This window comes from Podarcis pityusensis (assembly GCF_964106645.2).
Source record: "Podarcis pityusensis genome assembly, chromosome: 1".
Classification (NCBI taxonomy): domain Eukaryota; kingdom Metazoa; phylum Chordata; class Lepidosauria; order Squamata; family Lacertidae; genus Podarcis; species Podarcis pityusensis.
The window spans coordinates 74,008,411-74,032,455 of NC_138028.1; the positions used below are offsets into that span (position 1 = coordinate 74,008,411).

Genomic DNA, 24,045 nt, shown 5'->3' on the forward strand with positions numbered 1-24,045 from the left:
ATCCTCTCCGATGTGACTCACCGACGAGCCAGTTTCGATTCCAGGGAGCCACCGGCTTCCCTAAGCAGGCGACTTTCAGCCAGGTGAGGTTTCCCTTTCGTGAAATGGAGTTGGTCGTCTTTGCAACCTACGTCCCGGGGGCATTTGTAGGAGCCCCTCTGGTTCCAACGGCAGACCCAGCGTCCTGGTCCCTCAAGGGGCCCGCCAGAGGGCCACTGGGGAGTGCTGGGTGCGCGGTGGGTGGGATTCGGATGAGTACTGCGCCTGCACCAGGAGGTTCCATGTAGCTGCTGTGCCTGACATTAAAAGGTCTGAGGGACAGGTCTCCCCAAGCCAGCAAGCATCACTGAATGCTGGGGCAGTGAATTGCAAACACAGAGTGACAGGTGTCACGAGAAACCTTATTATTATTTATTAAATTTATGTACCGCTCTTCATCCAAGGATTGCAGGGTGGTTTACAGTATTTCCTTTTGTCAGTTCTGAATCTACTGCCAGTCGTTTTCATTGGCTGCTACCCTGATTTCATTTGCCTCATATCTTTCTGAACTCTTGTCATGCCTTCCTTGTTCATCTCCCTGCCACCCCAGCAACTTAGCTCACCCCCCCCCCGCGCACCAGATTTAAATTTTCATTAAGGGAGTGATGTTCCTGCACTCTGGTATTTTAATTAAGATTTATTGGAAGTACCTTTTCCAGTGTTGTGCTCCTTTTTTAGAGGTGGGATGACCGAGTACATGGTACTCCAAACATGGCTTTGTATGTTGATTAATGTAGTGATTGTAAAACACTGTGTCCATTAGTTAGAAAATGCTGTGAGAACATAAGGAGAACATTCACCTTACCCTTTTCTTTGCATGAGAAGGTGTAAGGTAAATAATATTTAAGGCTAGTGTAGATGATCCGTTTGACATGTTGTGAATTTGTCTTGGATCTTGCCCATTTGATTGTGCAGCTGCTGTAGTGCATGCTATTCAGATGCAATGCTGCTGAAAGCAGACTGAGAGACACCATGGCAATGTGGATTGAGCTGACTCCATCACATGACTGCTTCATGCATGCCAGCTGTTGCATGGATAGTCTCCATCCAGATTAAAGCTTTACCAAAAGGGTATTGTGAATTAGCCCTAAGTGATCGTGTTTTGGCAGCTATTAGTATTTGACTGCATTGAGGACCATGGCTTGAACAGAGCACACACTATTGATTATTCCAAAGCATTCCTGGTGTTATCATGTGGTCATCTGGTCTTGCTTAGGTCACCAGATGCCCTGTTATTAACCTGGGCTGTTACTGAATACAAATGTTTACTTCCACATAGGGTGCCAGGAAAAGTCTTCAGTACTATTTCTATTTTGGTAATACTAGTACTTTGTTTAGTTCATATGAAGGTAAGCCAAATACCATGAAAACATCAAGCAACTCCACTAATAGTGTTATATAAAAGCTTATTAGCCCTCAGGCCTTTGGATACATATCAGTTTCCAAAAATAAGGTCATTATAACTTTCTAATTGACAGTGCAACCCCTTGTAAGGCGACACAGACATATGTCCTAATGGGACTTATTTCTAGGTATGTGTACAGGAATTCAGTCTGTCTCGACCTTCTTTATCTAATGAAGACTGCTTTGCTTACCTTGATGGAATCATCCCTGTTTGCTTCCATTTAAACTAGGGTTGGTTAGACATTTGTTTAAAGAAAACAATTGATCATATTTTAAAAATAGGAATTGCTTTCAGACTAGTCTCTGACATTGGTTCTGTCTAGGCCCTGAAATCCAGATACCATGCCATATCTATGCCCTGCCAGACTCCACATGCTATGATAGAGTATACTCTTATGACTCAATTGAGTAGCATGCAGTGTACTTAGCATTTCCATTTAAACACATAATTAAGTCTTTGAGGTAAATGTACAGAACCATTAATTTAAAAAGAAAAGGGTCATCAGTTTGCATTCCAGAGCATGTATGTAAAAACCTGCAAGGTTTGTATCCTAGATCACTTATATTTCAGGCAGTTGTCATGAGGGAGTTACTGTTGTTAACTACATATTTATTATGAGCATATTTATACCTTCCCACTTCCTCCAAGGATCTCAAGATGGCTTACAACAGCCTTCTCCAGCTGACACCTTCCATATGTTTTGGATTACAACTCCCATCAGCCCCAACCAGTATTAGAAACTCAAATATATAAGCTAGGTGCCAAATGGCACCATAAATCTAGGTTACCGTCACCACAACGAAATGTATATTCACCAGGGGGCTGGACTAGATTACCCTCGGGGTCCTTTGCAATCCTACAGTTCTGTGATTCTATGTTACATTGCTTGACTGTAGCTTGCTCTTAAAACAATTCACTTGTCCCAGTGCAAGAAGGAGAAAAACACACAGTAGAAAGGAAAATAATATTAATAATGGACTGAGGCAGAGGTTTTTAAACTGTGGTTGACAACCTGGTGCCCAGAAATAGCCACGTAGTCACAATTGGACCCACACCGGTAGCAAATTGCGCCTGGCATATCTAACACTGAATTCAACATGGTGCTAAGTGGGGTATGCACTTTCCCTTCCAGACCATGTTCCCTCAAACCCCAGAGCAAATTGTGGGGGGCACGGGAGGAGCAGGGGAAGTCCTGTTGCACAAGAGGGCCTTGTTCCGCGCATGCAACAACTTAGTTGAGCATTTCTCAAACTTGGGAACCCAGCTGTTGTAGGACTAAACTCCCATCATCCGTAACTAGCAAGACCAGTGGTCAGGGATGGTGGGAATTGTAGTCCAACAACAGCTAGGGAGCCAAGTTTGAGAAACACTTTGTTGAATCCCACCCAATGCTGTTCTGCTACTGACAGCGTAAAAGAGCTTGCCAAATCATTGTGCAGATGCTAACATGCAGTTGAGGCATGCTTGGATTATTCAGTTGTGTGGAAAATGTCCAAAGAGGAAATTTGTATATTGTTGTTCAGAGATGCACGGTTTGACTTTTGAGCAGGGGCAAGTGAGACTGCAGCCCAGGAGTCCAAGGGTCAAGCTACACATTATTTTAAGCATGCTTTCTCCAGCCACTTCCTCCGTGCACCCCCACCCCGAAACAAACAGTAGCTTTTTGTGACCCTAATCCGGATCAGGATCACAGTGAATGGAAATAAAGTCTGTTTCTGTTTATCATCATTGCTTTGTTTCCAAATGTATGTTTGAGGAAGAATGCAAGCAATGACAGTAACTAAATATCTAGCAAGTGATACTTAGCCAGAGTAAATTAATAGCTCATATGGCTGACCTCAAATATGCATCTGTGTGTATAATGTTTACAAGCTTTAAGCATACAAATTAAAGTTATTTAAACTGTTTGCTGAGTGTATGATTAAACAGGAATGGTTTGGGGGTATTTAAGAAGCTAACATTAGCTGACCTATGGCCTGTGGGTCACCTACATCCCTTCTTGTGGCCTTCCTCTCTGTCTAATAGCAACCCAAGCTTCAGACTGAAGAAATCAAACAATGACTCTATGCCACAGAGAGATTATAATGGGTATAATGTTAATTAGATGCCGGTTTCTGCCCCACCCCAACCTCCTCCATTTGATATGGTCTTTGTTATTTCAGTGGGACACCAGCTGCTTCCTTTTCTGTGAGGCTGAAATTTTTTTCTGGTGATTTTGCATCGGATCCTGGAACCCTAATGTCTAGTTGGATGTGTTTTGGACTGCAGCTCCCATCAACTCAAGCTACCACGGCAAATGATTGGGAGTTGTAGCCCAAAACATCTTAATGGCACCAAATCAGAGAAAGCTAACCTAGAGGACAAGCAAACATATAGCAAGCAAAGGTTGTATCAATCTTATGTCCTCTTGTTCATGATTTTGTGGGACTCGGACTTCATCATTCTCCTGAATTTTTCTTACTTCCAGGGCCTGTTGCTTGAATTGCTGCTTAGTCTTACTGTTCATTTGGAATGACTGAAACACACTGTTGAGATATGATACATTTTAATTGTACACACAGTGTATTTATTTGACAGAGGATGTTTTCATTACTGGGTCTGTAACGTTAGTAAAATACGTGTGTTAAAGTTGCAGTAAAACCTGCATTATTTTCTGCATGGTCTGTCTTGCTACTGTACCACAGGCATTGACTTTTTGTTAACCTTTTAAGTTCTCTCTTCAGTTTCTTATCCCCTTACCACTAGCCCAGTTGGTTGGCACACATTAACATGAGAAATAATTTGTGATTGTCTAATATTGCCTACATTGTTTTACCAGGATATATATCCTGGTTGCTTTCACTAGCCACATAGTTTGTTTTAAAGTATAAACAGCCGAGCCAGTGTGTTAAAAGCACTGGGCTTCATTCTGTGCCTAGAAGTTTGCCTTGGGGCCCAGGCTGACAATAGAAATTGTAGCAAGAAACACTGCTCTTTACTTTCCACCTAGCCAGAAATAATGGTGAAATTGAATTCCTAAGGGTTTGTATAGCTGCTTCCTTCATCTCTATTGTTTATTAGGTGGCAGGAGTGGAATGTAATCTGATATACAATCAGATTTTAACATGGGAACACCTACTTGTAAGTCAGCCTTGTAAGTCAACTCCTGGGGTTTTAGTTAACTAGACAGCCAAAAAAATTACCTGCCTGCCTTTTACTCATCAGAGGAGCCAAAGAAGTTTGCAGCCCAGAAGCATTTAACTCCCCGCTTTCTCCTCCTCCCCTGCCCCCCTGGTTGCTCTGTTTTTCTTCCCTCCTTAATAGGAAGAGGATTCTGGTTCGCCTTTCCCCATTTTAGCATGTATTGGTGTTCTTTGTTGCAGGGGTGCACCTCCTGATCTGGGCTTTAGCTGCAACCCCCATCATTATCTCCCCAGGGGGGCAGTGTGGGCAAATGAAAACACTGGAGTCTGGAGTCAGCACAGGAGGTGTTTGACCACACTGTCAGAGAAGGGAAGGGCTAGAATAGTCCGCTTTGTTAGCCCAGTTTGCTCTTAGGCTAGTGAAACAAAGTGCTCTGTCCATGCTTTGCCAACCCAATTGGGTTCCATAAAAGCAAGAAAGAATAAGTGGCTTCACTTCTTACATGGCCAGTACCAAAGCTGATTGGGAAGGCAAAGCTTTCTGGTTTCCGCACCCAATCAGTTTTCATATTGTGAAAGTGGCTTCTTCTGCAACAAGTATGGAAGCCATTTGGGCGGTCAATGCACAACCTTCTGTCCCTGCTTGGACAGCCCAGTCACTTGCCTGGAAGGAATTCCATGCTTTTGTTTTATGTGGAATGCCTGGTTACCAGCGGTGACAAAGCAAGTGGTTAAATACATTAATGGCATAAGTGCATTACAATTCCCAACAAGTGCATGTACTTTCCAATTGTATATTTCACCAAAAGGTGGAGCAGTTCTCCCTTAAGTTGCTCAACAATATGAAAATTATTTCCTGAGTGGGATCTTCAGCCAGATGGTGATGCAGCCTCTTCTGAGCCTCAGCCTGGACTTTTCTTTGCCTACAATGCTCAGTTCTCCTGTTCCAACTGTTCCTGGAGTAGTGATATCTGTATATTTGAGAGTTAAATTAGGATTTCCCGTAATCTGACAACTGAGAAAACATGGCTTTATAGTATATATTGAAACAAGCCTTTATGAACTACCCTATTATTTTTTTTAACAACAGATATTCCAGCCTTGCTATATACAAAGTTTTGAGCCCACCAGCCCATGCATACCTATGATCCTTATATATTTCCCTGCTTGGTTGCCTGGTGGCAATGTAGAACCCACAGGGCACTCTGTTAGCAACTCTTTACAAGACTAAAATCCTCCTGCGTTTATCATGTTTACTGCTTTTTCTTTCTCTGCATCGAATGCTTTTTTTTACTTGTCTTATTTCCCCTATTTGGGCTACTTGAGTATTTGGTGCAATATGGCCTGGCTGCTACTGCACCATTAACCCCTTAATGTGCCTAGCTACCCTCCCCATCTGGGCTGTGAGGGATGCTTTATTACTGGGTGCTTTTAAAGCATGGGATCTGACTGCTTGTCATCTGCCTCTGTCTTTACAGCTTCTGACTACAATTGTATTCTGAGCATTAGTGAAGAGGAAGCCAGGTTGAAGGCTCTGAATGAGTACCTCAGCACTCGTAGCTATATCCAGGGGTTCACATTTTCACATGCAGATGTGGAAGCTTTCAGGCAGCTTTCGGGCCCGCCTGTGGACCAGCATTTCCATGTGGTTCGTTGGTACAGGCACATAGAAGCAATTTATGATGGCAGCAGAGGAAAGCATGACTCCTGTAAACTCCAAACAAGTGAGTAATGGCAGGGGCTAGTGGGCAGCGAGCTAATGGCTGTCTTAATATATATATATATATGGAAAAAAACTTCCTATCCAAGATTATTCTGTGATTTTATTTATTTTTAAAAAGCTCCTACATTTGATAGCCATAGACTTCTGGGTCATTACAACAAATAATCAGGCTCTGTTTCTTTCTTATTTAAAATATTATTTATTACATTTATATCCTTTTTTTTTCTGCCAATGAGTTCAGGGTGGTGTACAAGGTTTTCTCCTCCCCTCCTCCCCTCTGTTTAATCCTTACAACAGCCTTGTGATGTTGGTTAGACTAAGAAGGTGTGACCAGCCCAAAGTTACTTTGTGAATTTCATGGATCACACTGCACCCTCCCAGTCTCAGTCTTGCTGGAACAAATATGCTTTTGGTAGATGCTGAAAAGAGTACAGCCCAAGGTACCTACCTGCCTGATGTCAATAGGCAGGAAGTTCCAAAGTCTAGGTCATGGGTAGGCAACTTAAGGCCCAGGGGCCGGATGCGGCCCAATCACCTTCTCAGTCCGGCCCGCAGATGGTCCAGGAATCTGTGTGTTTTCTACATGAGTAGAATGTGTCCTTTTATTTAAAATGCACCTCTGGGTTATTTGTGCGACCTGTCTGGTGTTTTTACATGAGTAGAATGTGCGCTTTTATTTAAAATGCATCTCTGGGTTATTTGTGATGCATAGGAATTCATTTATTTATTTTTTCACAATATAGTCCGGCCCACCACATGGTCTGAGGGATGGTGGACTGGCCCATGGCTGAAGAAGGTTGCTGACCCCTGGTCTAGGTGCTGCCATACTAAAAGATGGATTTTGTTAATCAGCTTTGACTGAACAGGCAGCTTTTACCAAAGTGTAAATCAAATGCAACTGGTAAAACTGCTTATTTGACACAAATAGGGGCAGTCACTTAAGTTCATCTATGGACATGAATTGTCAGAGGCTAAAGTTAAAATTTTCTGCTTATTGCAAACCCATGTTCAAAATGGTATTTGCAGTCTTGTTTTTAGTGCTGGTGTGTGCCTCAATTGGCTACAGATTGCCTTCCAAGGACCCTAGATAAGAAACCTGCAACCTTATTATTGAACATCAACTCCCGTTATCCCTCACCATTGGCCATGGTGGCCAGGGTTGATGAGAGTTATAGTCCAACAACATCCTGGCAGGCCACAGTTTTCACCATTCTTATCATTGAATTTTAAGATTGGAAGGGACCCCAAGAGTTATCTAGTCCAACACCCTGCTATGCGGGAACCTCAACTAAAGCATCCATGATAGATGACCATCCAACCTCTGCTTTAAAATCTCAAATGAAGGAGAGAGCCCATTCCACCGTCGGAACAGCTCTTAACTGCCAGAAAGCTGTTCCTGGTGTTTAGTCAGAATCTTGTTTCTTGTAACTTGAAGCCATTGGTTGAATCCTTGCAGTGCTCTAATAGTGTCAGAGAACAGGAAAGGAAAAGAAAAGAGACTTTGTTACATTATATGTGAGTTTTCTCTGCAATGAGAAACACGAATCTACGCAAGTACCTATAATGAGTATTGTTAGTGGCTGCTTTCATACTTCCCAGAAAACCCTGTCAATTATATCTTCCTTATATTCCCTCAGGTGTTCAGTTGAGCTCTGTGGTATGGAAGACTCATCCAGGTGTATTTCAAACACATTGTTTCCCTCAAAATATACTCAGATGGTCATTGTCAAGACTGTGCCTTTTCAATTTGTTTAGTGGAATGTTGGCATTTTTCTCCGCGGACACCAGAGGGTGAACTGGGAGAATTATGAAAACCTCACTGAGCAAGCGTCTTCATACCTTTGTTGAGGTGGTAGTGCATTTTATTAGCATTTGAAGCTCCATAGGTAGAGTCTGAAAACAGAAGAGATTGGTGTGGTGTTTAGAAGTGCAGATAAGAATTGTACTTGAAACTAAAAATAAAAATGCAACAAACCAAGATAAAATAAATGCTTTAAACCTTTAAGCAGAAGATAGGAACGACTATTGGTTTTATTTGGTTTCATTTTCAAGGTGTGTCACGTAATGGTGAACACAGTGGAAGTGATTAGAATGATAGCTATTGTTTCTGGCAGGAATATTTGAATATTTGATTTGCCTGAATGAATAGTTTGGGTAGATTGTTGTATGTTTTTCTTTTGTGGTTAAGGTTATCATATTGTGGCTTATGCATTCTTCTTATCTGGAGTCTTCTGGAGCAAGTTTTGATTGTGTGTGCTGGTTTAATCTTTTAGAAATTAACCTCCTTGGTGGCCATAATTAATTCTCTGTGTGTGTGTTGAAAAAGCAACCCAAAGGACAGAATTAAATTGCTTTGTGTATGTTCCTTAAACTCAACCTTAAATCAATTATTTCCACTGCTTATGTCATAGTGAAGCCTTATTTAAGCGAGAAAGACATGTTTTTCTGGTTGCCAAATGGAAATAACTGGGAATCACAAATTATTGTCATCCTGTTGCAAATTGCCCAGTGTTCTACCAGTAAATCACTATCTACCATCTGTCCATTCCTGACATAAGCTATAGGAGGGAGAGGGTTCAGCTTTTTCACTTGCACACCCCTTTTCTTCTTTAAATGGGACTCCCCTATTGCCCACTTCATACATGATTGAGGCAGGGCAGAGGGAATTGCAGATAAAATGAAACCAAGTGGGGAAATTATTTACTACATGTATGTCATACATACATGTGCCATCCACCCCCCCCCCCATGCTGATTAAGGTATTGTTCTGTGTGCTTACATTAAACTTATTCATGCATTCTGCATCATATGTCTTCTTCATGAAACTGCCTTGTTGAAGTTTTCCTGTTTTAAGTATAGCACATAAACATTTTGCAGATGCAATGCAAAGAGACATTCACCTAGTCAAAGTGTTGATTTTGGAACACTCTAGGAAAGAACTTAATTAAGGCTACAATTCTGTGGATTTTAACTGGGACATATTCCTGAGAAAACATGCATAGGATCACAAATATAAAATCAGGTAGAAGAGGTGGTGTGGGATATATATGCATTGTTCATGCTATTCAGGGAGGAATTCAAGGTCTTGCAAGCATTTCAGATTGCCAAATGGAATTATTCCCACCCTACTTTGCTGCGTGCTACAGCTGACCCAATTTCATGGGGAGTGGGAGCAGGGTGTGGTGTGGAATGAGACCCATTTAAGTGGACGTCCTTGCACAGGCTTCCACTGAGGGGACTCATTAGCTGAATCCTGCCCACTTTTTCTAGGTTTTATGTCAACTTCATAGCTTGGTGACTATATTCAATAAGTTTTTTGCTCTGTCCTAAAACAATTCAATTTCTTCTCAGTGTAGGAGCTTATCACTCTTTTTTAAACTCCCTAAAAGTTTCAAGAACAGCATGTGCATGTGATTTTTGGGAGGTGAGGAGGATGTTTTCACTTTTTGCTGAAACAGGAGTTCCAGTGGGAGTAAGTGCACTGAATCAGAGCCCTGAGAGTTGCTGTCACTTTCTGAAAAAAAGAAAAGTGGCATCAACAATGTCATGATGTACTCTGCATCAAAAACGTGGTGTTGTTTTTCAAATTGACTATTATTCCAGTGTACCTTCTGAGCTAATGACATAGACTTTTATAGCAAAGAAAATCAGAATACCCTTTCTAGATTTGTTTTTCTTGGAAAATTAATACTCAATTTTTAAATCCTTTCTAGGTAAAAACAAGCGTACCCAGCCTCCCTGGTCTCCACCCCAAGGAACAACATTACCCAAACTCTGCCTATACAACAGTCTCACTCGCAATAAGGTACATTTTTGAATTTGGCTTTTCCATGTGCTGTCTTTTGCATAGTAGACTTAGTAGCATTGCTCATTGTTGCTGAACTGCTTTTCCTGTGGGACTCTGCCTGTACAAATTTGGGTGCTTCTAACTACTATGTCTCCTTTTCCTCCTAAGGATGTGTTTCAGCCCCAAGATGGCAACAGGGTGAAATGGTATTGCTGTGGTCCGACAGTGTATGATGCCTCCCACATGGGGCATGCAAGGTATGGCCATGTCTGAGTAGCAAGTGCCTTGGGCAGTTGAAGAGCAAAGCTGTGAATGAATTTGTTACATCAAACTAATACTGCCATCTTTATAAAATCTCTAAAAAATCCAAAGTTTATAAATAATCTTCTTTTTGACATATTGGCACCAATTAATGCTGTTGGACATCGATAACAAGGATGTCTCTTGTCTGTTTAAAGTGAATAGCTGTCTATGGTGATGATCAGGACCATGGTTCTGGAGGAGGAAGTGTCTAAACCTTTCATCCTGTGCTTTTCCCCCACCTGAAATTGCCCTAAAGCTGCTGTTTGACTAATGGCAGAGAGCAAAGACATGGACGTATGTTTTAACCTCCTCATCCCCCACCTCAGTGCAGCAGTCCCGATCAAATTCTCCCCCACCCCAGGCCCCACAATTTCAGAGATCCTGATCACAATTTTCTTCATCACAACTAGTTTGGTCCTTTCTAGTTTCTCACAAGAACTTCATATACCGCTTTATGATACAAATGCAGATGTAATGGCATTGCTTTGAAACAACATAAAAATGAATGCCAAATGATTTTTAGGAAAACAGTTCATTACTTTTCAAAAGCAAAAATATAATGTGATGCTTCATGAATATAGTGAGCGCATGTAAATGGTCCCGAGGTTGCAAAATCAATTTGTCTTTTGAATTATTGTAGATCATACATCTCATTTGATATCCTGAGAAGAGTTTTGAAAGACTATTTCAAATATGATGTCTTCTACTGTATGAATATCACAGATATAGATGACAAGGTAATTCTAAAGTGCTGTCATTTGATTAGCTGCAGGAATGAGACTAACAGATGAGATTATTTAACTTAGTTTTTATTTTAATTTAATTGTCTATCCCACCAATAAGTCAAAGACTTTCTCTTTGAGGTTATTACTTCTTAATTCATACAGTGCCATCAATGTACAAAATGCCTTTATATGGTTACATAGCAAAAAGACAGATCCCCACCTCAAGAAGCTTACCATCTAATTTTCAGAAGAAGATGGTTGAAGAGACAGTGAGGAGAGGAGAGGAGAAAAATACAGAGGCAAAATAATTGGGCATATAATTGGACGAATGGGCTGAGGCTTTGTGTCAGTTCTTGTCTCCCCCCCCCCCTTTTTGGAACTTTGGGAATGTTCTGTAAGATGAACACCAGTTCTAATTTTAATCTTCAAATTGTATACACTGTATGTGCCTCCTAAACATCTTTTAACTTTTGTGTTACAGATCATAAAAAGAGCAAGGCAAAACTATCTCTTTGAAAAATACACAGAGAAGCAGCCATCAGCAGCACAGCTACTTGAAGATGTCCAGATTGCCTCTAAGGTCAGCTCCTTGACTGTTCTCTTCCATACTTCATGTAGGCAGGAGACTGCTTAATTGTCTTCCAACACCTTGGATCAGAGGAGGAATCAGCCAGCTGCTTGTTCCTTCTTTTTTTCCCCCTCTTCAGACTGTGTTCCATCATTGGCCACACACAAGCTCTTTAAATGAAGCCACCACTCTCTGTTCTAGCAGAGCTAAAATCCTCAAGAGTCCTGCAAGACTCCAAAGACTTGTTCACACTTGGAAGCAGTGTTGCTTCTGCTGGGGACAACCAGAGCTTTATATACCTTGGCTGCTCCTGTTTCCAGCACATTGCCTTCATCCCATCACTGGGACTAAATTCAATTAATTGGCATTCCCCACATCCAATCATAATCTCCCCCCATCAAAGTGGACACCTTAGTAGTGTCTGCCAAAACCAGTTTGGAGAGAGACACCAAGCTTTAGTGTCCTAGCCTTATCACCTTTCCTGAGAATACTTTTTGTTGCTACCTACTACTGGCAATCAAACACATTTACTTTATTTGATCTGCAAACCATAAGCATCAGATACAGTGGAGGGTCATCAATACAACCATAACAAAAAGAGAAAATTGGAAGGGGGGGGCGGAGAGCACAAGATGCATATACACAAATGGTGTCTTTAAAAATAGTGTAACAAAATAATAATCAAAGAGACAGTTTTGACTCAGAACTCATCCTCCCTTTCATCATAGTGCGCATAGTTTTGATGGCTGCAGCAAGGAACTTGTCCATATTTTTCTGGAATCTGCCATTAAAATGAAGATTATAAAATTCATCTGTGTTCCCCACATGTAGAGAATGTAGTGAGGAGATAAAATGGAAACTTACCAGATATAAGATCTGGTTCTTATTTTCCCATCAGTAGGGTCCCATTTTTATCTTCCCAGTCTGTAATTTTTATATTGCTATAAAAAATGCAACAATGGAGAATGTGGGCTCATGTTTCAACTGAGCTGCTGTCACAAGGACAAACACTCAGTGACAAGGCAACTCAGTTAACTTGTCTTCCATAACTGCTGATGGCAAAGTGTTTAACCTGGCCATTGAGAGTGCTGTCCTATATCTATGAAATTTGAGCAAATCTTTCCATTCTTTCATAACCTCCTGTGACTTTTTATGAATGCCTATATGATTCCAAAATCTTCTGGAAAAATGGATTATGAAAGCAGAATGTTATGTTTAAATAAAGATGTGCTAATTTTTAAAATTTGTGTAATATTGGGGACCAGAACACTAGGTTTTTCCTGCTGTGGGATTTGTTGTCTTTAAGTCTGGAAGGGGACTGTCCTCCTCTTTAATATGGTTGCTACCCATGAAAATGCCTGGTAATGACCCTCCTCACTATAGCATGTCTACATTCCATTTTAATTTTGAAACTCTACCATGCAGACATTTGTTACTGCTTTACTCTGGAGATTTTGCTGAAAATTAAAAACAAGAAAACTTCTAAGGAATATTTTATAAGATGGCTATGATTTTATTAAGTGATGCTTATTTGTTGCCTTCAGTGTGGTTTTATGTATATTTCATTCATGTTTATTAAATCAGCCTTTTGCAGCTAAGCTACAAGAGACCACTGACCCTGATAAGAAACAGATGCTGGAAAGGATTCAGAGTGCAGTGAAGGCTGCTGTGGAACCTCTAGAAAGTGCACTGAAAAATAAACACTCTGAAGGTCAAGTCAGCAAACATGCTGAGGTCTGTACTGAACGGGCTGTTGTGCCCTTAAGCAAATTAAACAGTATCCTTGAGCTCCATTTACTATTTTAGGGTGGGACTTTGCTTCATTGAAACCATTTATATCTGTGAGGTTACATAATTATTTAGTTACATTGGTGTGACTTAACTCCCCCCCCCCCCCCAAGTATCTTATTGATGGTTAGGCACATCTCTGAGGGTCACATGGCAGCAGAGGCCATGTGCACTCGTACACACACACACACACACACACACACACGCATTAGACTTGTGCATGTGTACAAACCACACACTCTGCCTCAGCATTTCCAGTGCTTCCCAATCTTGTGCTGGGGTAGGAGTGGCTTTAAAGAGCCATATTCCTGCTTTTGAGTGGATCATTCAAGAACAGACAGGGGGAATTTATTTGCTAAACACTGCTAAACACCACAGTACTAAGATTGGAGAGAAAACACTCTGCCTATTATTTTAAGAGTAAAAGGTAGCACTTCCACCCCAGCGCTAAAGAAAGAGTGTGTGTGTAAGTGCTGCTTGTTTCCCTACAAAGTATCTTCTAAGGTCTGGGCTCTTTGGGAGTGGCTTTCCAAGAAGTATGATAGGTTGTCTCCAGGTGGAAAAACTGGCAACATGAACTCAAGCTTTGGATCCTGGCCCAAATAAATTAACATTATTTAATCACAATAAAGAACACTAGGCTTTTTCTTGAAGAAGTGTGCATTGCTGATAATTATGTGTTTTATATATAGATCTATAATTTATTTCTAGGTGTTATTGCAAGAAGCAAAAGATATACTCTCTGAGTGGCTGGACACTAGTTTGGGCAGTCAGGTGTCTGACAATTCCATATTTTCAAAGCTCCCCAAATTCTGGGAAGAGGAATATCATAAAGATATGGCAGCTCTCAATGTAAGTATTCACATTGATTCAGCAAAATGTAAAAGCACATGGAAATCTGGTGTTGGTGGAACTTATTTATTATAGTTTCCCTCTCTTGGAAGGCCTAGAAAGCAAACTTATAAAGCTTCTTTATAATTAATGGCTTCACAGTACTGCTCCATGGACACATTTTGATATATATTGATTTATCAAGATGACACACTAACACTTTTTGCTGGCAGTCTGGATAGGGCTCTCCCTAGCACTGTGTTTCAAGGTACATAAAACTGTTTTTAATACCTAGGAAGCTGGAATCATGTCAAGACACAAATCAAGACTGATTTTCCTTTCATCAGCAGTTAGAGCAATGGTCATGCCTTTCTAACCTTACAGATTATCTTTCATCTTGAGCTCTTGGAAACTGCAGATATGCTTTCAATATGGTTAATTAGAGCAGATGCCTAGAAATGCTGGGCTTCTGTGTTCAGTTTCTGCCCATCAGTGTGTGTGCCTGTTTATTTAATTTGCTAATAATAGTAAAAGGATTTATTAGTTGCTTGTTACCTAGAAAGGTTTCCAAGTGTTATATTTCAAAATATAAGCATAAGTACATTGTACCATAAAGGGAGTGGAGTGCACAAGGGCAGGAGAATGAGGGAAAGCCCCATTGTGTAAGCAGACATTATTGCTCATGGCTTCCACTGATAGGACTCAGTTGAAATCTGCCCATGAGTTGAAGCAGACCCCTGAATGCCTATACTGCAATGTTCATTGGAAGTGCAACCCAAAGGGAAGGTGCCACTACACTTAAAGCCCTGGTCTTGCTGGGCATAAGATAAATCTCAGGAGCATACAGCAATACTCTCTTCAACAAGTCCCTGTTAATTTTGCCACTTGCCTAGTTTTCTATATACAAATATAGAACTAATTGCAAAGCAAAGCTGTTGAGAGAGTCTGGTACAAGAAGGGTTGTGAAACAGAGAATATATATTATTTTGTTTGCTTGCTTCTAGGTATTACCTCCAGATGTCTTAACACGTGTTAGTGAATATGTACCAGAAATTGTGGACTTTGTCCAAAGGATTGTAGATAACGGATATGGGTGCGTATAAATTCTTCTTACATTTTACGTGTTATGTAAATCAAAAGAAAATCATCACATGCAGCTATATGTGTGCTTCACATGTAAGCAGCCCAAATTCTGTTCTAATTAAACATTTGCCATCAGACCTTAAGGCACAACAAGGCCATATGATGGGCGGCCTAATAGAAAGCTATTTTATTTATTGGCCATCTCAAAGATGCTGTTTCTACATGTTTTGTGTTGCTAGAGCTTCCAAAATCATTAGTAGTCTCCCATCCAGCAAACTTGGAGTAAATCCCATTGAACTTGCCCATCATGGAAAGCAGCGGAAGAAATTCACCTTTAAATACAGTAGTTCCTAGCCAACTGGTGAAATGTATCCACTAATAGATAAGGTGGGGCACTTTTTTGTGTGTGTGCCAATTTCACCCTCCTCTTTGCAGGCCCCACCTCCTCATGAAAATCTGTTCTAGAGGTTTGGGGAGCACTTCAACGAGGGCTTCATTGAGAGGCTTTAGCAAAAATAGCACCCAGTTCTCCTTGATCACCACATACCTCATGCTGGAGCAACAGTGAAAGGAGGACAAGTTGCATTCCACCCAATAGTAGGAAAGTATCTGAAACTCTAGAACACCTAGTACATTTGTGCTTTTTGTCTTCTAGTTATGTGTCCAATGGCTCTGTCTATTTTGATACCATGAAATTTGATGCATCTGAGAAACACTCCTATGCCAAGTTGGTTCCTGAAGCTGTAGGTGATCAAAAAGCACTTCAAGAGGGTGAAGGTAATATTACTGTCAGTCAGGGGCTTTCCAGTGCATACACGAATACAATTTTAAGATTCCTTTCTGAAGGTTACAAATGTTCTTCCTCTTGTTCTCCACAGGTGACCTGAGTATCTCGGTGGATCGTTTAAGTGAGAAGCATTCTCCAAATGACTTTGCTTTGTGGAAATCCTCCAAACCAGGCGAGCCTTCATGGGACTCTCCTTGGGGAAAAGTAAGGACTGTGACTTGGATCAAAGATTCCAGCTGCATGGTTGGAAAATGCTTGTGCTCCCATGGAAGGAGGGGGTGGTTGTTTTCCCTCTTTGTCTTTAGTGCCCTATGTCCCCAGTTGTCTGGAACCAGTTTTTATGGGATAAGGTTTGGTTGTAGACCAGGATGGGGGGATTATGCATCCAATCCTCTTTGCATCCAATCCACTATAACTTTGCTCTTTATGCACAGTTTTATATGGAGACTAAAAGTAAGTATATTCCATAACATGTAGTCCAGGCTTAAGACATCTCCTGCCGTTACTTTTTTAAATCATGGGGATACAGGTCATATCTTAAGATGCAGGCTGACATCATAAAGGACAGATAACTTAAATGTCCTGCCAAAGCATTATGGCCTGGGGCGTCTTGATTCTTAATAATGTTCTGCATCTAATCAAGTCATTGACACTGATAGGATTCTAAAATTTAAATAATAGTTGGCAGGGGTATCGATTATTCCCTTCTAGAAATTTCCACTGAAATGTGCTTTTCAACATATTTTGTTATTTTTCTCCTGTAATCCAAGAATTTTCATAGTGAAAACTCATCCTACTTTGTTTTTAGCCTGAACCCCTGGCTTATTGCCCTTGCCCCTTTTTCATAGCTGTGCTGTCCTTCTACTGACTTATTTTTTTATTGAAATATGGTGCCCAAAACCAAACATATTCCAGCTGATCTTTTACCCAGGGTTAAGTAATATATAATGTGTTGTTGTTCATCTGAAGTTGAATTTACCTAATTTTAAGACCTGCTAAGGAACAGGTGATTGCTTATTATGTCTTCATATGTAAAAGCACAGAATTTAAAGAGGGTGCATCCCCCCCATACCTGTATATCTGATGGGATACCACAATTGGGGCTAACTCATATACACTTGCATGCACACACCCTAAAAACTAAATTTCATAGTTTTATCAAGAGTCTCTACTTTCAATTAAATTTAGTCAGTTTAGCTTTAGCTTTGGAGAGATCTTGAAATTTGATGTTAAATATATTTTGGACTATATTGAGGACTGTGGGGAGTGGGACTGTGGGGAATGGGCGAGCTGGATGAAGGGTGATGGAGACAATTTTGGGTTGGAATCCCCCAGAGACCTACTCCTCAATGAGAAAGGAAAGAAACTAAGACAGAGACCAACAAAAGACAAGGAAAAGGGCAAGCACAAACAAGATGAAGAAGAATTGCAGAAGGGACATGGAAGAGACTTAAGGGCCTCGGACATAAGGCTTCCAGGTTGATGGACTAGATGGATTGGACAGTAAGGACTGACACGACCCGAGACCAGGAAGAAGAGACGCTGGATGATGATTGAAAGAGAATTTATAATGGGAACTTTTTATTTTAGAATCAGCTTAATGAATATTAGGGAAAATGTGGGAATGAAACTATACGACTCTAGCAGAAATGTTATCAGGAGCTATGTATATTTGAAAACTAAGATTTAAGTCTTAAGGTATTTAGGGGTAAGATAAGGTTAAATAAATTAAGATAATTTGAATAACAGAATATGGGGAAAGATGGAAAGGATTTGTTGAGTTAATTATTAGGTTAAATTGTTAAGATAAATTTTATAACAAAAATTGAGAAAGATGGAAAGAATTTGCTGAAATAATTATTAAACTAGAATACAAAAAGGGAGGTGTGAGGAGGTCAATGAAACAAGCAAATGGAAATTATGGATATGCAATCTGGGATTTGTGTTTTTTTCTTCTTTTTTCTTCTTTTTTACTTTCTTTTGCTGTATTGTCGTATTGGTTTTTATATTTTGTGCTTTTCTCTTTTTTATTTTTTTTCTCTTTTTCTTTTTGTGTATTGTAGTGTTGTTGTTTTTTATTTTTTATTTTTCTTGTAATCCTGAAATTATCAATAAATATTATTTTTTTAAAAAAATAAATTTAGTCAGTTTAGGAACCTCTCCTGGGGGATAAAAATTGTGAAAGGAAAACATAGGTGAGAATGTGATGTGTTGGCTACAAAGTAATACTGAAAAACTTATTTTAAGTGATGATTTTGAATTATTTTAAATGGTGATTTTGAGATGATTTGTCTTGAATTTTGCCATGCACTGATATTCTGTCAGTTGTTTTTAGGGTGTAGCTTTTGATTGACTATTTATTGTGCACTCTGACCTTGTAAAGCCAGATTATTGATTCAGTGCAAAGATTGCCTTAACTGAAGTGCTCCAACAGTAGAGCATGTAGAACTAAGTTCAAACTGCAAGATAAAAGTTCTGCATTAAAATATCTACTATTAAATCCAGTTAATGAACATTAATAGGCTCATTAACTGGGGAGAACTTTCCTGAACATCATTAATAACCTACTTTATTTCAAAACAGGGCCGTCCGGGATGGCATATTGAATGTTCTGCAATGGCCGGGTCCATTCTAGGAGATTCTATGGACATACATGGAGGAGGCTTTGATCTTCGGTTCCCTCATCATGACAATGAGTTGGCACAATCTGAGGCAGGTGCTCCCATGTTCTAATTCTTACCTTGCTCTGATACCTGCCAGAGAGCTCTCAGGTTCACTTGGCTTTGAGTTGGATGTTTCCCAACTAATAGTTCAGAGAGCACGGAAGTAATTCAATTAAGTAGGCTCTGTTGGCTGTCAAAGGAGAAAATATTATCAAATGTTCACATAAGCAGACTGAAAATAGAAACCATGCTACTGTTGCTAAACTTGGCTTTAAGTGATACTATACTCTAGGCACTAGCAGTGACTAGCAACTGCCACAAAGAGAGCCCCATTTGTAAGGCAACTGTCACTAGGAAAAGAGACCCGGGGGCTTTGTCTCTGGGTCACAATGGCGGAAACATAATACAGGATCTGAAGCTGTTGCTCTGTCAAAGGTTTTGGATTCTAGAGGCTCCCTCCCTCAGTAGTGACAGAACGGCACCTTCCCCAACTACCTACTTAGTTAAATTAGCTTTATGAGGTTTATCCTATTGTCTGAAGTGCTTATCGCTTCCAAACTGCATCTCCTTTCTTCATCCACATAGATTTGCTGCCACCTTCTCTGAAGAGAATGGGAAGGTCCTTTGTTGTGGTATCAGGGCCAGGGAAAGGAGTGCTTTGTGTGTACTTAGGAACTTACATACCTTTATGTGATCTTCACATTGGGACAGTGGTGTTGAAACTAGTTTCCTCACTCCAGTGGTGCAATCTTGTGGCTCGGCTGAAGTTGCAGTTCCTTGGTATAGGCTGCCTTCTTTTAACCCCCAAGGTTAAGAAAAAGTGTTGCTGCAGTTTGAAACAGCGATTACTAGAGTCAGGAGCACTTGCCTGCTCTGAGGCGAGCTGGAACACCATGAGAAATGAAGCCTGTCTGTTTGATGCATCCATCGCTCTGTGTCCATCAGAGCGGGGAGGTTCAGTGATGCATTGGCCCCTTCTCCACGCTCCAGCACAGTTCTGACCTGGGAAAGGGGGGCAATGAGAGGCCTATTAACTGGGCTATTTTGTAGTCACAGGGAAGGTCCCAGCCTATTTCTCTGAAAGCTGCTTGAGGAAAATAATAATTATAAATATGGAAGCACAACTACTGCAAAACACATACATAGAGTGCCTATCAGTCTCATAAGGTCAAGGGGGAAATTCACTCTGTAGCTTCTTAAATACTTCCAAGCCTCTGCTGTTTGAGAAAGAATATTTATAGATTTTTGACTGCCAAGTGAAATGTGCCTCCACTTTACCTTCAGTTTTTATCCACCCCCCCCCCAAAAAAAGGGGCCAAGGTATCCAGAATTTGGAAAATACTGATGTTAGGAGCCCATAATTCAATCAATAATATGTGTAATGGGAGATAATTCATCCTACAGTTGTATCATGTTTCAAACTGAAGAGAGAAGTGTGTTGGGGGAGTGGGGCTGTGTAAATGGGAGATTGAAGCATTGTTTTTTTTTCTCTCTCCCCATACAGCTGTAATCTAATAGATATCTGTATTATATTATCCTCTCCCATGTGTTTTTAGGCATACTTTGAAAACGATCACTGGGTTCGCTATTTCCTCCACACCGGGCACCTGACAATTGCTGGTTGTAAAATGTCCAAATCTTTGAAAAACTTTATTACAATAAAAGATGCACTTAAAAAGCACACAGGTAAGATATAAATATATATATATATATATTTAAGGAAGGAACACTTTCCATTATTTTATTTTTTAAAATCATTTTTGAAACCAGCTAATGATTAATCTGAGTGATTTTTTTTCATTTATGAAAATTTCTATTGTCTTTGGCACTGTGGTTTCTGCTGTAGTCCCATATCCTCCTACACTTTTCCATTTTCTTTTTAAAACTCTCAACAGCTCGGCAATTACGGCTGGCTTTTCTTATGCATTCCTGGAAGGATACGCTAGACTATTCCAACAACACCATGGAGTCCGCTATTCAGTATGAGAAATTCATGAATGTAAGTTTACTTCCCCTCTTCACGTTTTTCTGCTGTACAAATTTTGGGTTGTAGTAATGTGATGTACCCGGTGTTTTCTTCTGCTGACTATATATGTATAATATATGTGCTCAGGTTTAGCAGGTTGGCCTGTCGTTTTATTAATTTCTTACCAGATCTGCACTCCAAATCTACGCTTTGCAAACCATTTTTAAAAGCTCCTGTATCCATTCACCAATTCTCTCATCCCCAAATCTGCTCAAAACAACTTGGTCAACCTAATCTGTTCTATGTGCTTGATATATCCTATGTTTGCATATATATTGTGGTAAAACAATAGTAACCAACAGGAAACTTAATAGTAGTAGGAAGTTAAATAAAAGATCTCTCTTGGAAAGGTATCCTTCAGACTGTAATGGGCAGTGGCGTGGGAGGGGGAGTAGGATGTAGGTCATCATTATCCTGTTTTTGCCTGAGACTTGATGAAGGGTCTTGAATTTCGTTAATTGCAAACACCATTAGCTTTTTTGTTAATGTGTCATATCACATTATGCTAAGTCACAGCATAGACAAAAATCGGCTTGACAGCAGGTAATAGAAAAGTTGCTTTTCTTGGCAGATGCAGGGTATATCTTGTTCTTGGCTGAAAGTGAGTCTGATATGAGTATTGAAATAGCTAACTGGACAGTATACTTTGCAACAGGAAGACTTCAGATTGTGGGCTCTTTCCCTCCCCCTTTTAGGAGTTCTTTTTAAATGTGAAGGACATCCTTCGGGCCCCCGCTGATGTGACAGGCCAGTTTGAAAAATGGGAAAACCAGGAAATAGAGCTGAATAAAAGGTGAGTGAGAAACCTGTTTTCCCCCTCCTTTCTTCATGAATAGACATTTGTATATTCATGGTAATGGATCCCATTTTTCAAACTGGCATTTCCTTTTGGTGCAAGCAAGATAATCTTGCATTTCTACAACACTTTCCCCTGGATCTCAGTTACTTGTTAGTTCACATAGCAATCAGACTGCTTGTGGTGCAGATCCTAGATCCTTTCACGTGCTTTCTTACTATTTTTCTTAGTTCTTCACATAGATGTGTTTCCTTACTTATTTTTACTATACACACACACACTGCATCCTAAAAGCTAAATTCTGAAACCTGCATAAATTAGGAACATGAAACAACTTTATATCAGTGGATTTGTTTTACATTATTCTGTCATGCATGAGTAAATAGAGCACGGGGGGCTATTAAAGGCAGACCCCTGACAGTGGGAATTTCCTCTACCCTTTCTTGGCTTCTGCAATTTATTATGCACTGACCACACATTTCTTATTTTTGTTTTCATCACCTCAGGGATTAGAAATGGTTGTTTTAAAATAATACCTGAAAACCAAACTTCTCAGAATGTACTCAGTCTCATTAGACTTGACTTACTGGCTTGTGGATTGCAGCTAGATACTTACGTTTTCTATTCAAACACCTAACTGTTTTGTTAATCCTGATGCTTTAAATGGCTGTATTAGGATGTCAAGGTAAACTATGGTTAATTGTGAAAACAACCCACAGGGAACCTCAGACTTTATGCAGACTTTCTTCTGCATCTGGTTTTGATTAACCACACCTTAGCCCTGCATCCAAACCTTAAACTGTGGTTCAACTAATTATGATTGATTGAAACAATCCAACTTTCTTAACTCATGATGTAAAGTTGGTTTGTTTGACGCAAGCCATAGTTGACCACAGTTTGTCTGGTTTTGACAACATGACACACTGCAATGAAACAGAAGCAAAAGCTTCTGAACTTCTGTTTGCCACACCAGCGGGAGGAGGTACACAAGCCCCAGGCTTGTACCTGTCATGATTTCTGAATGCCACTAATAAATCTTATAGTACTTATTGCAATTCATCAGAGGAGTCAGAAGAGTCCTACATTTACAGATTTGATTGACAGGATTGTTAAAATAAAATGCTGTCTCTATAATGTAAATGTTTTCTGTTTTTTAGCACCATTATATCATATTCTCTTCATAGATTTGCTTTTCTTGTGTTTTTCTTCTCTGATAACTTTTTCTCTCTCTCTTTTGTAATTTTCCATGCTTCAGTCCATAACGCTCTTCATATTTCTTATCCTTCATTTACCTGGCAAGTTGTTTGATTCTTTTCTCTCCTTCCAAAGCTGGTTTCAAGATCTGTGTCTTTTTTCAGTATGTACTCTGAAATGCAAGAGAGAAATGGTGTATGTGGGAGTCTAGTGAGATACTGACTATTTCTTTTATTTATTGCTCAATTTCTAACTGCTGCTAAAGGAGTCTTTCATGTAAATATGCAATTTCCTGACTTGTGCCACTTGAACCTGAGTTTAGATATGGCAGGAGGAGTGTACAAGCCTGGAGGTAGGGTTGGCTTGTTTTCATCATGGTAAACCATCATTTATCATGACATCTGAATGTTGCCACCAAGTATGTGGTAGGGCTTTTCTCTCCCACTATCTGCCCGTTCAGGTTTTACCCTAGCAAGTAAAGTACTGAAATGCTTTTGGCTTTCTTTTATCCATGGAGTACTGGAATCTTTGGCTGAAAACCATTAAGGATGACACAAATGACATGTTGGTGCTTCTTTGTTTCCCTGCCCTGCTCGGCTAGTTTTTATGACAAGAAGCTAGCAGTCCATGAAGCCTTATGTGACAACATTGATACACGCACAGTCTTGGAAGAAGTGCGATCGCTGGTCAGTCAGTGTAATTCCTACATTGCTGCAAAGAAGACTGCGAGGCAAATGCCAAATAGAATGCTGCTGGAAAATATAAGTCTCTATCTTACACAGATGTTCAAGGTATGGGATTTTCACAAAACCTTTGAAACTGCTGCATGTGTGTTGTAACTGTGTGTGAATGTGTCAGCCTTTTCACTGTTTAGATAAGACTCCAGTCATTCCTGACCATGAGCCAAGCCTGGAGATGTTTGTGGTTGCAGCCCAGCAACTTCTGGAGGGATTCCCCTACCACAAGGAAATAATTGTGACAAAAATGTAGCACTTTTGAAAGCAGGATTAGCTATCAGTATAAAACGGTGGTAGTACTTGAATTGTTTGCAAAGTTTTGCTGTTTCCTGGACATAGATAAATGGTCATCAAGCACTGCTATGCAAAGATCGTAGAAATATTGCAGTCCCCTGTATTTCCAGGAGGCCATGCTATGAGCAATGTTTACTCTTGGAAATAATGTCTTAATTGCAGCTCCAACCCAGT

The 24,045-nt window shown here is 40.1% G+C and overlaps 1 protein-coding gene across 2 annotated transcripts in view; it reads left to right on the top strand.

Moving 5' to 3' along the window:
- CARS1 (cysteinyl-tRNA synthetase 1) overlaps nucleotides 1-24,045 on the top strand; it is a 33,802-nt gene that overhangs the window by 432 nt on the left and 9,325 nt on the right. Inside the window, exons 2-16 of one of the 2 annotated variants that reach the window (XM_080998758.1) lie at nucleotides 6,045-6,290; nucleotides 10,003-10,094; nucleotides 10,245-10,333; nucleotides 11,020-11,116; nucleotides 11,586-11,684; nucleotides 13,257-13,406; nucleotides 14,172-14,312; nucleotides 15,296-15,384; nucleotides 16,030-16,151; nucleotides 16,253-16,365; nucleotides 18,745-18,873; nucleotides 20,381-20,510; nucleotides 20,720-20,823; nucleotides 21,546-21,643; nucleotides 23,442-23,631. In XM_080998758.1, coding sequence (XP_080854884.1) covers nucleotides 6,045-6,290; nucleotides 10,003-10,094; nucleotides 10,245-10,333; nucleotides 11,020-11,116; nucleotides 11,586-11,684; nucleotides 13,257-13,406; nucleotides 14,172-14,312; nucleotides 15,296-15,384; nucleotides 16,030-16,151; nucleotides 16,253-16,365; nucleotides 18,745-18,873; nucleotides 20,381-20,510; nucleotides 20,720-20,823; nucleotides 21,546-21,643; nucleotides 23,442-23,631 — 1,889 coding nt within the window. The remainder of the gene's footprint in view (nucleotides 1-6,044; nucleotides 6,291-10,002; nucleotides 10,095-10,244; nucleotides 10,334-11,019; nucleotides 11,117-11,585; nucleotides 11,685-13,256; nucleotides 13,407-14,171; nucleotides 14,313-15,295; nucleotides 15,385-16,029; nucleotides 16,152-16,252; nucleotides 16,366-18,744; nucleotides 18,874-20,380; nucleotides 20,511-20,719; nucleotides 20,824-21,545; nucleotides 21,644-23,441; nucleotides 23,632-24,045) is intronic. The other variant, XM_080998759.1, reaches the window with a different exon arrangement.